The 16,388-nt window shown below is 40.1% G+C and overlaps 1 protein-coding gene across 1 annotated transcript in view; it reads left to right on the top strand.

Moving 5' to 3' along the window:
• Positions 1-16,388, top strand: part of LOC128660794 (integrator complex subunit 6) — a 516,514-nt gene that overhangs the window by 34,879 nt on the left and 465,247 nt on the right. The window contains exon 3 of the mRNA XM_053714821.1: positions 7,341-7,490. Coding sequence (XP_053570796.1) covers positions 7,341-7,490 — 150 coding nt within the window. The remainder of the gene's footprint in view (positions 1-7,340; positions 7,491-16,388) is intronic.

Genomic DNA, 16,388 nt, shown 5'->3' with positions numbered 1-16,388 from the left:
TCTGTCCCCACTCACAAGAGTCTCCTTCCTAGGGACTCTGATAGATTCTGTAGAAATGAAAATTTACCTGACGAAGTCCAGGTTATCAAAACTTCTAAATTCTTGCCGTGTTCTCCATTCTATTCCGTGCCCTTCGGTGGCTCAGTGCATGGAGGTAATCGACTTAATGGTAGCGGCAATGGACATAGTTCCGTTTGCGCGCCTACATCTCAGACCGCTGCAACTATGCATGCTCAGTCAGTGGAATGGGGATTACACAGATTTGTCCCCTCTACTAAATCTGGATCAAGAGACCAGAGATTCTCTTCTCTGGTGGCTATCTCGGGTCCATTTGCAGGCCAGATTGGACAGATGCCAGCCTTCTAGGTTGGGGTGCAGTCTGGAACTCCCTGAAGGCTCAGGGATCGTGGACTCAGGAGGAGAAACTCCTCCCAATAAATATTCTGGAATTGAGGGCAATATTCAATGCTCTTCAGGCTTGGCCTCAGTTAACAACCCTGAGGTTCATCAGATTTCAGTCGGACAACATCACGACTGTGGCTTACATCAACCATCAAGGGGGAACAAGGAATTCCTTAGCGATGTTAGAAGTCTCCAAAATAATTCGCTGGGCAGAGAAACACTCTTGCTACCTGTCAGCGATCCATATCCCAGGTGTAGAGAACTGGGAGGCGGATTTTCTAAGTCGTCAGACTTTTCATCCGGGGGAGTGGGAACTCCATCCGGAGGTGTTTGCTCAATTGATTCATCGTTGGGGCAAACCAGAACTGGATCTCATGGCGTCTCGCCAGAATGCCAAGCTTCCCTATTACGGATCCAGGTCCACGGACCCGGAAGCAACGCTGATAGATGCTCTAGCAGCGCCTTGGTCTTTCAACCTGGCTTACGTGTTTCCACCGTTTCCTCTGCTCCCTCAACTGATTGCCAAAATCAAGCAGGAGAGAGCATCAGTGATTTTGATAGCGCCTGCGTGGCCACGCAGGACCTGGTATGCAGACCTAGTGGACATGTCATCCTTTCCACCTTGGACTCTGCCTTTGAGACGAGACCTTCTACTTCAAGGTCCTTTCAATCATCCAAATCTAATTTCTCTGAGACTGACTGCATGAAGATTGAACGCTTGATTTTATCAAAGTGTGGCTTCTCCGAGTCTGTCATTGATACCTTAATACAGGCACGAAAGCCTGTTACCAGGAAAATCTACCATAAGATATGGCGTAAATATCTTTATTGGTGTGAATCCAAGGGCTACTCATGGAGTAAGGTCAGGATTCCCAGGATATTTTTTCTCCAAGAGGGTTTGGAGAAAGGATTATCAGCTAGTTCTTTGAAGGGACAGATATCTGCACTGTCTATTCTTTTGCACAAGCGTCTGGCGGATGTTCCAGACGTTCAGGTGTTTTGTCAGGCGTTGGTAAGAATCAAGCCTGTGTTTAAACCTGTTGCTCCCCCATGGAGCTTAAATTTGGTTCTTAAAGTTCTTCAAGGGGTTCCGTTTGAACCTCTTCATTCCATAGATATCAAGCTTTTATCTTGGAAAGTTCTTTTTTTGATGGCTATTTCCTCGGCTCGTAGAGTCTCTGAGTTATCTGCTTTACAATGTGATTCTCCTTATCTGATCTTCCATGCAGATAAGGTAGTTCTGCGTACAAAACCTGGGTTTTTGTCTAAGGTGGTATCTACTAAGAATATCAATCAAGAGATTGTTGTTCCATCATTGTGTCCTAATCCTTCTTCAAAGAAGGAACGTCTTTTACATAATCTGGACGTGGTTCGTGCTTTAAAGTTTTACTTACAAGCTACTAAAGATTTTCGTCAAACATCTGCTTTGTTTGTTGTTTACTCTGGACAGATAAGAGGTCAAAAGGCTTCGGCAACCTCTCTTTGTTTTTGGGTAAGAAGCATAATCCGCTTAGCCTATGAGACTGCTGGACAGCAGCCTCCTGAAAGGATTACAGCTCATTCTACTAGAGCTGTGGCTTCCACTTGGGCCTTTAAAAATGAGGCTTCTGTTGAACAGATTTGCAAGGCGGCGACTTGGTCTTCGCTTCATACTTTTTCCAAATTCTACAAATTTTATACTTTTGCTTCTTCGGAGGCTATTTTTGGGAGAAAGGTTTTACAGGCAGTGGTACCTTCCGTTTAAGTACCTGCCTTGTCCCTCCCTTCATCCGTGTACTTTAGCTTTGGTATTGGTATCCCACAAGTAATGGATGATCCGTGGACTGGATACACCTTACAAGAGAAAACACAATTTATGCTTACCTGATAAATTTATTTCTCTTGTGGTGTATCCAGTCCACGGCCCGCCCTGTCATTTTAAGGCAGGTCAAAATTTTAGATTAAACTACAGTCACCACTGCACCCTATGGTTTCTCCTTTCTCGGGTTGTTTCGGTCGAATGACTGGATATGGCAGTTAGGGGAGGAGCATTATAGCAGCTCTGCTGTGGGTGTCCTCTTGCAACTTCCTGTTGGGAAGGAGAATATCCCACAAGTAATGGATGATCCGTGGACTGGATACACCACAAGAGAAATAAATTTATCAGGTAAGCATAAATTGTGTTTTTGACTAGACTGTCCCTTTAAGTCAGCGGTTAGCTGGCTGAACGTGCTCGTGCACGATTTCCCCATAGGAAACAATGGGACTGAGCTGGCTGAAAAAAAAACGAACACCTGCAAAAAACAGCGTTCAGCTCCTAACGCAGCCCCATTGTTTCCTTCGGAGAAATAAGTTATGTCTACACCTAAACACCCCTAATATTACACTTATTAACCCCTAATATGCCGCCCCCGACATCGTCGCCACCTACATTATATTATTAACCCCTAATCTGCCGCTCTGGACCCCGCCGCCACCTACATTATATTTATGAACCCCTAATCTGATGCCCCCAACATCGCCGACACCTACATTATATTTATTAACCCCTAATCTGTCGCCCCCAATGTCGCCGCAACTATATTAAATTTATTAACCCCTAACCCTAACACCCCCCCTAACTTAAATATAATTTAAATACATCTAAATAAATTTACTATAACTAAATTATTCCTATTTAAAACTAAATACTTACCTGTAAAGTAATCCTTAATCTAGCTACAATATAACTAATAGTTACATTGTAGCTATCTTAGGATTTATATTTATTTTACAGGCAACTTTTTATTTATTTTAACTAGGTAGAATAGTTATTAAATAGTTATTAACTATTTAATAGCTACCTAGATGAAATAAGTACAAATTTACCTGTAAAATAAATCCTAACCTAAATTACAATTACACCTAACACTACACTATCATTAAATTAATTACATAAACTACCTACAATTAACTACAATTAAATAAAATAAACTAAAGTACAAAAAAACAAACACTAATTTACAGCAAATAAAAAAATAATTTAATTTTTTTTAAGCTAATTACACCTACTCTAATCCCCCTAATAAAATAAAAAAGGCCCCCAAAATAATAAAATTCCCTACCCTATACTAAATTACAAATAGCCCTTAAAAGGGCCTTTTGCAGGGCATTGCCCCAAAGTAATCAGCTCTTTTACCTGTAAAAAAAAATACAATACCCCCTCCAACATTAAAACCCACCACCCACACACCCAACCCTACTCTAAAACCCACCCAATCCCCCCTTAAAAAAACTTAACACTACTCCCTTGAAGATCACCCTACCTTGAGATGTTTTCACCCAGCCAGGCACAAGTGGACCTCCAGAGGGGCAGAAGTCTTTATCCGATCCGGCCAGAAGAGGACATCCAGACCGGCAGAAGTCTTCATCCAGACAGCATCTTCTATCTTCTTCCATCCGGAGCGGGTCCATCTTGAAGACATCTGACTGACGCGGAGCATCCTCTTCCATCCGACGGCGACTGAAGAATGAAGGTTTCTTTAAGTGACGTCATCCAAGATGGCGTCCCTTCAATTCCGATTGGCTGATAGAATCCTATCAGCCAATCGGAATTAAGGTAGAAAAAATCCTATTGGCTCTTCCAATCAGCCAATAGAATGCAAGCTCAATTCTATTGGCTGATTGCATCAGCCAATATGATTTTTCCTACCTTATGCTTTGTGCCCGGCTGGGTGAAGACGTCTCAAGGTAGGGTGATCTTCAAGGGGGTAGTGTTAGGTTTTTTTAAGGGGGGATTGGGTGGGTTTTAGAGTAGGGTTGGGTGTGTGGGTGGTGGGTTGTAATGTTGGGGGGGGGTATTGTCTTTTTTTTACAGGTAAAAGAGCTAATTACTTTGGGGCAATGCCCCGCAAAAGGCTATTTGTAATTTAGTATAGGGTAAGGAATTTTATTATTTTGGGGGGCTTTTTTATTTTATTAGGGGGATTAGAGTAGGTGTAATTAGCTTAAAAATGTTTTAATTATTTTTTTATTTGCTGTAATTTAGTGGGTTTTTTTTGTGCTTTAGTTTATTTAATTGTAGTTTATGTAATTAATTTAATGATAGTGTAGTGTTAGGTGTAATTGTAATTTAGGTTAAGATTTATTTTACAGGTAAATTTGTCCTTATTTTAACTATGTAGTTATTAACCTCTTAAGGACATATGACGGAATTTTTCCGTCATAAAACAATTGAGCAAACAGAAAGCTGTGTCCTTAAAGGGTTAAATAGTTAATAACTATTTAATAACTATTCTACCTAGTTTAAAATAAATACAAAGTTGCATGTAGAATAAATATAAACCCTAAGATAGCTACAAATGTAACTATTAGTTATATTGTAGCTATCTTAGGGTTTATTTTATCGGCAAGGATTTAGTTTTAATTAGGATTAATTTATTTAATTGTAGTAATTTTATTTCGTTTTAATTAAATTATATTTAAGTCAGGGGGGGTTAGACTTAGGGTTAGACTTAGGGTTAGACTTAGGTTTAGGGGTTAATAAATGTAATATAGTAGCGGCGATGTTGGGGGCGGCAGATTAGGGGTTAATAAATGTAGATAGGTGTCGGCGATGTTAGGGACGGCAGATTAGGGGTTAATAAAATTTAACTAGTGTTTGCGAGGCGGGAGTGCGGCGGTTTAGGGGTTAATATATTTATTACAGTGGCGGCGATGTCCGGTCGGCAGATTAGGGGTTAAAAATTTAAATTAAGTGTTTGCGATGTGGGGGGGGGCCTCGGTTTAGGGGTTAATAGGTAGTTTATGGGTGTTAGTGTACTTTGTAGCACTTTAGTTAAGAGTTTTATGTTATGGCTTTAGCCCATAAAACTCTTAACTACTGACTTTTAAATGCGGTAGGAGTCTTGACAGGAGAGGGTCTACTGCTCACTTTTTCCTGCAATCGTAATACTGGCGTTAGGAAAATCCCATTAAAAAGATAGGATACACAATTGACGTAAGGGGATTTGCGGTATGCGAAAATCGCTGAGAAATGTGAGTGGTACATCTGTACCTGCCTGACTCGTAATACCTGCGGGCGTTAAAAAGCAGCGTTGGGACCCCTCAACGCTGCTTTTTAAGGCTAACGCAAGACTAGTAATGTAGGCGAAAATTTTTAATTTTTTTAAATTTATTTTGTAAAAATAAATAAATTTTGTAGTATCTTATTTAATTAATCCTCAAAGGCCAACTAGGGATAGATATGCAGGGTTAAGTTTCTGAAGTCTGCATTGGAAAAGTGAGAAAAATATAGTAAAAGTATCACTTTTGTTGTTGTTGCTTTTACTGAATAATTAAATGTATATTTCAATCGCAGAGTGTTTCATGTTCCTTTTAAGGCTTTCTAAATGACAGAGACTAAGAAGTAGAGATTAGTAGAGAGGGGTTTGTTAATGTAGAACTCTCCTTGCACACTACCTTTCCAATAGATCTATCAGTATGCTTTCAAAGTACACTTGTTTGCATAAAATGGTTGGTTAGCAATACGCTATATATTTCATCACATGATCTCATGTAGTTTTGTTTGCCCAAATGTAATATATAGCTATATATCTTAGATTAGTAGCAGTTTTAAAATATCTTGCTGTCCTTCAAAGTTGAAGAAACATTGGACACCCCTCCATAAGTAAACCGCATTACCTAAGGACCACAAAAAACACCTAACTACAAAGAAGGTCTGGTGTTGTTCTTTAGCTCATACAACTAAGGGGTTGATTTATCAAAGGCTTTCGCCAACCTTTGAGCCCCTACGGCTGCAGGTTCTCACACGAGGACCTGCACGCCGTATTTAACAAGCAGCAGTCATTCTTTTAGTCAAAATTCAATCTCCCTGGTCTTTTCTGACTGGGGAGATTGACAGCTCCTGCCCGCGCGTGATGGGCAGGGGGCGGGATTGCACGCGAGCGCAAAATAGCGCTCGTGTGCAATGCTGAATTCTGCCAGGAGAATTCAGACCGCCAGAGGTGAGCTGCGGTGGACAGGGGCGCGTATATGCGCCCCTGTCCCCCTCAGCTTGATAAATCGCCCCCTTAGTACAGGTATACCTCGCTTTACATCGCTTCTCTTTAAAGCCCTTCACTAATACAGCGCTAATATGGAACTGACGTTTAATGCAATATGAAACCCATTTTTTTCTTTCATGATTCAGATAGGGCATGCAATTTTAAGCAACTTTTCTTAATTTTCTTGGTATCTTTATTTGGAATGTAAGCTTATGAGCATTTTTGGTTCAGGACCTGGGTAGCGCTTGCTGATTGGTGGCTAAATGTAGCCACCAATCAGCAATCGTTACCCAGGGTTCTGAACCAAAAATGGGCCGGCTCCTAAGCTTTAGATTCCTGCTTTTTCAAATAAAGATACCAAGAGAATGAACAACAATTGACAATAGGAGTAAATTATAAAGTTGCTTAAAATTGCATGTCTAAATCACAAAAGAAAAAAAATTGGGTTTCAAAACCCCTTTAACCTCAAAGGATTTTGAAACTACTGTACTTATCGTGAGACTGTGAGAAAGGTGATTGTCACCATTTTGTTATACGCAGTTCGGTCTGTTTATAGAAATGCAGTGCACTCGGTGTTGTAGTATGGCAAAATTTAATACAGTAATTGTCACTATTTTACAGGTACTGTACAGTTTTTATTGAATACTAATTAGATACTGTACTGTGTTATTGTTAAACTAAGCACTATTGCACATCTAATTTATGTTCAAACATGTTTTAAAACACACTGGAAAGTGAAAAGAAAGCTAAAAACCCCTTGTTTCACTTTAAGGCGGTTTTGACTTTACATCGGGGCTCCGGTCCCTAACCCGCTGTATGAGCGAGGTATACCTGTATCTTGGAATATTTCCTTTTATGTTGTTTCATTGTACAGTGAATTTTTGGACCCTTGTTATCAATAGGATTACCACAGTTTCCATGTTTTAATTTAAATAGGCTGGCTGGAAAGAAAACCATGCAACCTTTATGAGTGAGCTGAAGAACCTTCATGCATCTGGTCTTACTACACTCGGACAGGCACTGAGGTCATCTTTTGATTTGCTAAATTTGAATAGGCTGGTGTCTGGGATAGACAATTATGGGCAGGTAAGTAGAAATACAGATGAAAACAAATATGTTTGATGCTCACACTTCTTTATTTAAACATAATTTGTATCTGTCCCAAGAATGTTTGTCTTTTATGGAGTTTGTCTAGTGAGAGAATATGATCTCTTTTTCACTAACATGTGAATTTACTATGAAGTGATACCCCCAAATATAAACACACAATTGAGGCCTGAAGCTTTGACATTTCAAAGACCTATTAAACAGTAGATACATGCTAAATATAATTATGTTTTCAAAGCAAAGATTATCCTGAGAATATGTAGTCATGTTGTCTTAATTATATTTGATTGAAATATTGTTAATATAAGTGTAAAGTAAGTTTGTTTCTATAATGTTATGGGTACCACCATGTTGATACTTGGTTTCTCCTTACCTGTTTCTTTTACTGAGGCTTGGTCCTGGGAATGACAAAAGAGGGAAGAGGCGCTCTGGTGCAGATAAACCCAATAATGAGTGAGATTTCCAATAAAAGAGAAATACTAATACTCACAAAGGTGATTGCACTTCCAGTGCAATAATCCACAAGCCGAAACTTCTGAGCCGTTCGGCTGACTCTTTCTCTCCCGGTATGCTCCCGGCAACAATCAGGCCCCGGTATGCTCCCGGCGACAATCTGGCCCCTGAGTGTCCCTTTAAGTTTTATTCATTGCAGTTCTGACCATGAGCAAATCTGAGTCCTTGTTTATCTAGTCTATTCACTTGATAGTAAAACAACTCTGGAAGTTTTATGGAAGTTTTAGCATGATGCCATAAAACTTCCAGAGTTGTTTTACTATCAAGTGAATAGACTAGATAAACAAGGACTCAGATTTGCTCATGGTCAGAACTGCAATGAATAAAACTTAAAGGGACACTCAGGGGCCAGATTGTCGCCGGGAGCATACCGGGGCCTGATTGTTGCCGGGAGCATACCGGGAGAGAAAGAGTCAGCCGAACGGCTCAGAAGTTTCGGCTTGTGGATTATTGCACTGGAAGTGCAATCACCTTTGTGAGTATTAGTATTTCTCTTTTATTGGAAATCTCACTCATTATTGGGTTTATCTGCACCAGAGCGCCTCTTCCCTCTTTTGTCATTCCCAGGACCAAGCTTCATTTCTACGTATACTTTGGAGAGAGCTGCTGATTCCTGGGGCTATCTACACTATATAATTTCTTAAGAATTGTGGGACTTTTCAGTACACTGAATATACATGGACTTTTCTTTTTCTATATATCAATACCGAGGAATCCAATAAGTATTTATTATATTTCATTTGTTGATCATTTTTTATATATATATATATAATTTTAGTGTTGTATTTTAGTTTTATATTATATATTCTTTACAGGAAATAATAGAAAATATCATAATTATAAACTTTCACTTTAAGAATAGCATTGAATAGGCGCACCTCTCTTTTCCTAAAAACACACTTTGGTTAGTGCTGTTTTTTTTTTTTTTTTTTTTTTTTTTTTTTTTTCTCATATATTCTTTTACTGAGGACTAACAGGGACAAATATAAAATAGGCAATAAATGAATGTGTGCAAATAAGGCTGATTGAAATACAGGATCGTTAAAGTAGCTATCTAACAGGGTTTCCACACAGGTTTGATTACAGACTCTCTTGTATTGCCAGTTTTATATCTGTTCCTATTTGTCCTCCGCAGAAGAGATAGCTAAGGGAATACTTGGGTTTCAATGGGGCAGCACCCATTACTTCACAGAAACACAGTGGACTTAAGAAAAAGACATTAAAGGGACAGTCAACACCAGAATTTTTGTTGTTTAAAAAGAAAGATAATCCCTTTATTACCCATTCCCCAGTTTTGCACAACCAACACAGCTATATTAATATACTTTTCTCTTGCAAGGTGTATCCAGTCCACGGATTCATCCATTACTTCTGGGATATTCTCCTTCCCTACAGGAAGTGGCAAAGAGAGCACACAGCAGAGCTGTCCATATAGCTCCCCCTCTAGCTCCACCCCCCAGTCATTCTCTTTGCCGGCTCTAAGCACTAGGGTCTCTCTACAGGAGGGTAAAGTGAATGTGGTGTTAGAACAAGGTTTTCTTCTCCAGCCTATTGCCTGCATTGTTCCTGTAACTACTGCAGCCGCTTTCTGGTTTGAGGCGCTGGAAGACTCGCTCCAGACGGAGACCTCATATGAGGAAATTATGGATAGAATTAAGGCTCTAAAGCTAGCTAATTCTTTTATCACTGACGCCGCTCTCCAAATAGCTAAGTTAGCGGCCAAAAATTCAGGTTTCGCCATTTTGGCGCGCAGGGCGCTATGGCTAAAGTCCTGGTCGGCCGATGTGTCCATCCAAGCTTTTGAACGTTCCTTTCAAAGGAAAGACCCTCTTCGGGCCTGAATTGAAAGAGATTATTTCAGAAATCACCGGGGGAAAAGGCCATGCGCTCCCTCAGGACAAGTCCTTTAAGACAAAGAACAAAGCTACTTTTCTTTCCTTTCGTAATTTCAGGAACGGCCCGCTTCATCCTCTCCGGCTGCAAAGCAAAAGGGTAACGCTTCACAGCCCAAGGCAACCTGGAAACCTTACCAGGGCTGGAATAAAGGTAAACAGGCCAAAAAGCCTGCAGCTGCCACCAAGACAGCATGAAGGGGTAGCCCCCGATCCGGGACCGGATCTAGTAGGGGGCAGACTCTCTCTCTTCGCTCAGGCCTGGGCAAGAGATGTACACGATCCTTGGGCGTTAGATATTGTATCCCAGGGATATCTTCTAGAATTCAAGGGTTCTCCTCCAAGGGGGAGGTTCCACATTTCTCGTCTGTCTACAGATCAGACAAAGAAAGAGGCGTTTTTACGCTGTGTAGAAGATCTACATACCATGGGAGTGATCCACCCAGTTCCAATGGCAGAACAAGGGTTGGGTTTTTACTCAAACCTGTTTGGGGTTCCCAAAAAAGAGGAAACTTTCAGACCCATCCTGGATCTAAGAATTCTAAACCGATTCCTCAGAGTCCCATCATTCAAAATGGAGACCATTCGGACAATCTTACCAATGATCCACGTAGGTCAATATATGACTACCGTGGATCTAAAGGATGCATACCTACATATTCCTATCCACAAAGATCATCACCAGTTTCTCAGGTTCGCTTTTCTGGACAAGCATTACCAGTTTGTGGCTCTTCCTTTCGGATTAGCCACTGCTCCCAGAATTTTCACAAAGGTGCTAGGGTCGCTCCTGGCGGTTCTAAGACCGCGGGGCATAGCAGTAGCGCCTTACCTAGACGACATCTTAATTCAGGCGCCGTCTTTCCAAAGAACCAAGTCTCACACGGAGATTATATTGGCCTTTCTGAGGTCTCACGGGTGGAAGGTGAACATCAAAAAGAGTTCTCTTTCCCCTCTCACAAGGGTTCCCTTCCTAGGGACTCTAATAGACTCGGTAAAAATGAAAATATTTCTGACGGAGGTCAGAAAATTAAAACTCTTAACTACTTGCCGAGTTCTTCATTCCATTCCCCGGCCATCTGTGGCTCAGTGCATGGAGACAATCGGATTAATGGTAGCAGCAATGGACATAGTCCCATTTGCTCGGATACACCTCAGACCACTGCAACTATGCATGCTCAAACAGTGGAATGGGGATTATGCAGATTTGTCTCCTCAAATTCAGTTGGAGGATCACTCCTGCCAGCTCTCAGCAATTCACATCCCAGGAGTAGACAACTGGGAGGCAGATTTCCTAAGTTGTCAGACTTTTCACCCGGGGGAGTGGGAATTTCACCCGGAGGTGTTTGCCCAGCTGACTCAGCTATGGGGCACTCCAGAGTTGGATCTGATGGTGTCCCGTCAGAACTCCAAACTTCCTCTCTACGGGTCCAGGTCCCGGGACCCCAAGGCGGTATTGATAGATGCTCTAGCAGCGCCTTGGTCCTTCATTCTAGCTTATGTTTTTCCACCGTTTCCCCTTCTCCCTCGTCTGGTCGCCAGAATCAAGCAGGAGAAGGCTTCGGTGATTCTGATAGCACCTGCATGGCCACGCAGGACTTGGTATGTAGACCTAGTGGACATGTCATCTGTCCCACCATGGACACTGCCAATGAGGCAGGATCTTCTAATACAAGGTCCATTCAAGCATCCAAATCTAGTTTCTCTACGTCTGACTGCTTGTAGATTGAACGCTTAATTCTATCAAAGCGTGGTTTCTCTGAGTCAGTTATAGATACTCTGATTCAGGCTAGAAAGCCTGTCACCAGGAAAATCTACCATAAGATATGGCGAAAATATCTTTGTTGGTGTGAATCCAAGGGTTACTCATGGAGTAAGATTAGGATTCCCAGGATATTGTCTTTTCTCCAAGAAGGATTGGAGAAAGGATTGTCAGCTAGTTCCTTAAAAGGACAGATATCTGCTCTGTCTATCCTTTTACACAAGCGTCTGGTAGAGGTACCAGACGTTCAAGCGTTTGCTCAGGCTTTAGTCAGAATCAAGCCTGTCTATAAACCTGTGGCTCCGCCATGGAGTCTAAATCTAGTTCTTTCAGTTCTTCAAGGGGTTCCGTTTGAACCTTTACATTCCATAGATATTAAGTTATTATCTTGGAAAGTTTTGTTTTTGGTAGCTATATCTTCTGCTCGAAGAGTTTCAGAATTATCTGCCTTACAGTGTGATTCACCTTACCTGGTGTTCCACGCAGATAAGGTAGTTTTGCGTACCAAACCTGGTTTTCTTCCTAAAGTTGTTTCTAACAAGAATATTAACCAGGAAATAGTTGTTCCTTCTCTGTGTCCTAACCCTTCTTCGAAGAAGGAACGTCTGTTACACAATCTTGATGTGGTTTGTGCTTTAAAGTTCTATTTACAAGCAACTAAGGATTTCAGACAAACATCCTCCTTGTTTGTTATCTATTCTGGTAAGAGGAGAGGTCAGAAAGCGACTGCTACCTTTCTTTCCTTTTGGCTGAAAAGCATCATCCGTTTGGCCTATGAGACTGCTGGCCAGCAGCCTCCTGAAATAATTACTGCTCATTCTACTAGAGCAGTGGCTTCCACATGGGCTTTTAAAAACGAGGCTTCTGTTGAACAGATTTGTAAGGCAGCGACTTGGTCTTCACTGCATACTTTTTCCAAATTTTACAAATTCAATACTTTTGCTTCTTCGGAGGCTATTTTTGGGAGAAAGGTTTTGCAAGCAGTGATGCCTTCCGTTTAAGGTACCTGTCTTGTTCCCTCCCTTCATCCGTGTCCTAAAGCTTTGGTATTGGTATCTCACAAGTAATGGATGAATCCGTGGACTGGATACACCTTGCAAGAGAAAACAGAATTTATGCTTACCTGATAAATTACTTTCTCTTGCGGTGTATCCAGTCCACGGCCCGCCCTGACATTTAAGTCAGGTAAAATTTTTTGTTTAAACTACAGTCACCACTGCACCCTATGGTTTCTCCTTTTTCTTCCTAACCTTTGGTCGAATGACTGGGTGGTGGAGCTAAAGGGGGAGCTATATGGACAGCTCTGCTGTGTGCTCTCTTTGCCACTTCCTGTAGGGAAGGAGAATATCCCAGAAGTAATGGATGAATCCCTGGACTGGATACACCGCAAGAGAAAGTAATTTATCAGGTAAGCATAAATTCTGTTTTTACCTCTGTAATTATCTTGTATCTAAGCTTCTGCTGACTGCCCCCTTATTTCAGTTCTTTTGACAGACATGCAGTTTAGCCAATCAGTGCTCAGTCCTAGGTCAGTTTACGTGCATGAGCTCAATGTTATCTATATGAAATATGTGAACTAATGCCCTCTAGTGGTCAAAATGTATTCAGATTAGAGGCAGTCTTCAAGGTCTAAGAAATTAGCATATGAACCTCCTAGTTTTAGCTTTCAACTAAGAATACCAAGAGAACAAAGCAAAATTGGTGATAAAAGTAAATTGGGAAGTTGTTTAAAATTGCATACCCTATTTAAATCATGAAAGTTTTTTTTGGACTTGACTGTCCCTTTAAAGGGACTGAAAGGTCAAAATTTGAATGTGTATTTAAATTCTAAATAGGATTTTTATTTCAATATACTTCCATTAGCAAAAGTGCTTCTAGTTAAAAATGTATTACTGTTTCAGTGACATACGCACATATGCTACTTGTGACTAGAGCAGGGCTTAACAAACTCAGGAGCCTGGGAGCCACTGGCTCTTAGAATTTTACCCCTGGATCATAACTTTTAAGGTTTTTCTCTATATAACTATACACACATACCACTGTCTGGCTCCTAATATTCTTACTGGCTCCTAAAATTTTAAACTGATTTGTTGATCCCTAAACTAGAGGATCAAGATTCAAACATATCTGCTTATTGAGCTGACAATGGTGTATATTGCGCCACTGAAAACTTAAAGGAACAGTCTACATTTTGGTCATCTTAAAGTCTTGCCTTAGATTAAAGGGACAGTTTACTCAAAAAAAATTCTCCCCTTTAAATTTGTTCCCAATGATCAACTTTACCTGTTGGATTGTATTATATTGTTTACAAGTATCTCCATTACCCTTGTAATGGCATTTGAAATAGTTTATTTAGCCTGTGGTATCCCCACCCATCCTGAAAGTTTTTGGCCTCAAGGCCAAGCTGTGTTAACACAGCCAGTAGAAGAAATTACACTCCCAGTGGGATATAGACGAGATAAGGTAATAAAATATTAATTTTCCATTGTTCTCTCCAAGTATTGGTGATTGTTTTATGGACATATATAAAATAAAGAAGCAGGTATATGTACACAATGTGATAAAGTAATGAGATCTGATTATACCTACAAGCTCAACCCATTTTATTAGGTTGTGGCTTCAAAACACAAAATCAGCTAATTCATATACACAAATAAGCCTTAAAAAGCAAATTTCATACATTTTATACTCTGCAGCTGGTAAAAACGTAATTGGCCACACATTAAGGGAAAACAATTTTGCAGTATACTGTCCCTTTTAAGCTGCAAATAGCCTCCTGCACTCCTTTCTATATCTTGCAGCAGGAACAGTAAAAAAGTTATTTTAAAATTAATATTGTTTCTGGCCATTTTGAAAGTATGTTTGAATGTGGTGCACAGGGCACTCACAGCACATGTGCATATTGCGCTGACAAAATTCTGTGTTATTTTAACACTTTGATTGTACACTACACCCATAGCAGTGATGCAATGACTCAGTATTGCCTGAGTTTATGTATCTGGCAATCAGAGGTTTAAATAAATTTGTTTTTAGGCTGCAAGGAGTTAAACCACTTTTCATATTACCGGTAACCAAGATATTTTACGTTTGTGGGCTTACTACTGGCAACAAATACATTAAATCATTGCCTTATGTTTCTGGGAGTTGCGGGTTTCTTGTGCATGTAGAAGTTAAAGGGACATTATACTTTTCTGTAAAATTTAATGTTTAAAAACTTACTATAGTGTTCAGGGTGGATTTGATTTAAATCACTAGTCAGTAAGACCAATTTAAATTGATTTAAATCATGGTTTTCGTTTTTAGAATAATAACTTTTCAGATTATTTTTCAAGTTATATCAGACCATTACTGATTTGGTTATATATCATTAGATATGCATAGAAAAATCATTAAAATGAATTAAATTATTGGGAGGTGAACTATCTCCAGTTTAATAGGTTAATCATTCATATTAGCTGTACTTTATTGGAAGGAGACAGTCAACACCAAAATTGTTATTTTTTTAAAAGAAAGATAACGCCTTTACTACCCATTCCCCATATTTGCACAACCAACATTGTTATATTAATATACTTATAACATTTAAACCTCTAAATTTCTGCCTATTTCTAAGCCACTAAAGACAGCTTCTTATCACATGCTTTTTTATTAACTTTTCACAACAGGGGAGTGATAGTTCATGTGAGCTATATAGGCAACATTGTGCTAACGCCTGTGAGTTGTGGCAGACACTGCACTAATTGGATAAAATGCAAGTCAATAGATAATAAAGTCATGTGATCAGGGGGCTGTCAGAAAAGGCTTAGATCCAAAAAATCAGAGATAAAAAGTGTATTAATGTTTAACCCCTTAAGTTAGTAACGTACCGTCCTTAAGGGGTTAATGATAACAATTTAACAAGTTTTTTTTATTTAATTTAAACTAAAACAATAACATTTTATATTTAAATTTTAATGCCTTCCCTCCAAACACTTAGGTCCTTGTGCAGATCTATTCCACTCCAAACATTCTTCTATTCAGTGAGCTTCTTGAAACTTAGTATGCGTTGATTCTGTGTACATGGATTTCTTTCTAATGGCAGTGAGAGTCCACAAATTAATTACTTGTGGGAATAAAACACCTGGCCACCAGGAGGCAGACAACCCAAGCAAAGCTTCAAATATCCCTCCCACTTCCCCCTACCCTCCAAATCTTCAGAGAGAGGTGCTCTGCTGAAGATTTATTTATTAACTTTTTGGATTGTTTCCTGCAAGAAAGGATTGGGGGATATTAGTAGCCATGTAAGCCTCTTAGTAAGAGTTGTGGTGAAGTTAGTCACTGGATGTTGCAGGGAAGGTTTCCATGCATCCTTACAGTTATTCTCACTATCCCCCTCCAGGTGAACAGTGTTAGTTACACTGATTTCCCTTCATGTTCACAGGTCCCATGAGCCTGCTGTCAGACCTGGAAGCCACTGTGCCTGCACCACAGTAGAGGGTTAGAAGACCTCTGAGGGTAAATCCTGCAACCCCCCTCTTTCTACTCATGGCTTGTTGTCTTTTATCTGGACAAAAAAGGAAACCTTTAATAATTTAGTGGCTTTCAAGGTTTGGGGCTCACGTCTTGTTTTAGGTGGCAGGATGGACTTTATAAACATTATTTCTCCAACATAGGTGTGTCCGGTCCACGGCGTCATCCTTACTTGTGGGATATTCTCCTCCCCAACAGGAAATG

The sequence above is a fragment of the Bombina bombina genome, chromosome 1 (assembly GCF_027579735.1).
Source record: "Bombina bombina isolate aBomBom1 chromosome 1, aBomBom1.pri, whole genome shotgun sequence".
Classification (NCBI taxonomy): domain Eukaryota; kingdom Metazoa; phylum Chordata; class Amphibia; order Anura; family Bombinatoridae; genus Bombina; species Bombina bombina.
Note: the sequence above shows the minus strand (reverse complement) of the source record. Positions and strands in the feature narration are given on the sequence as shown.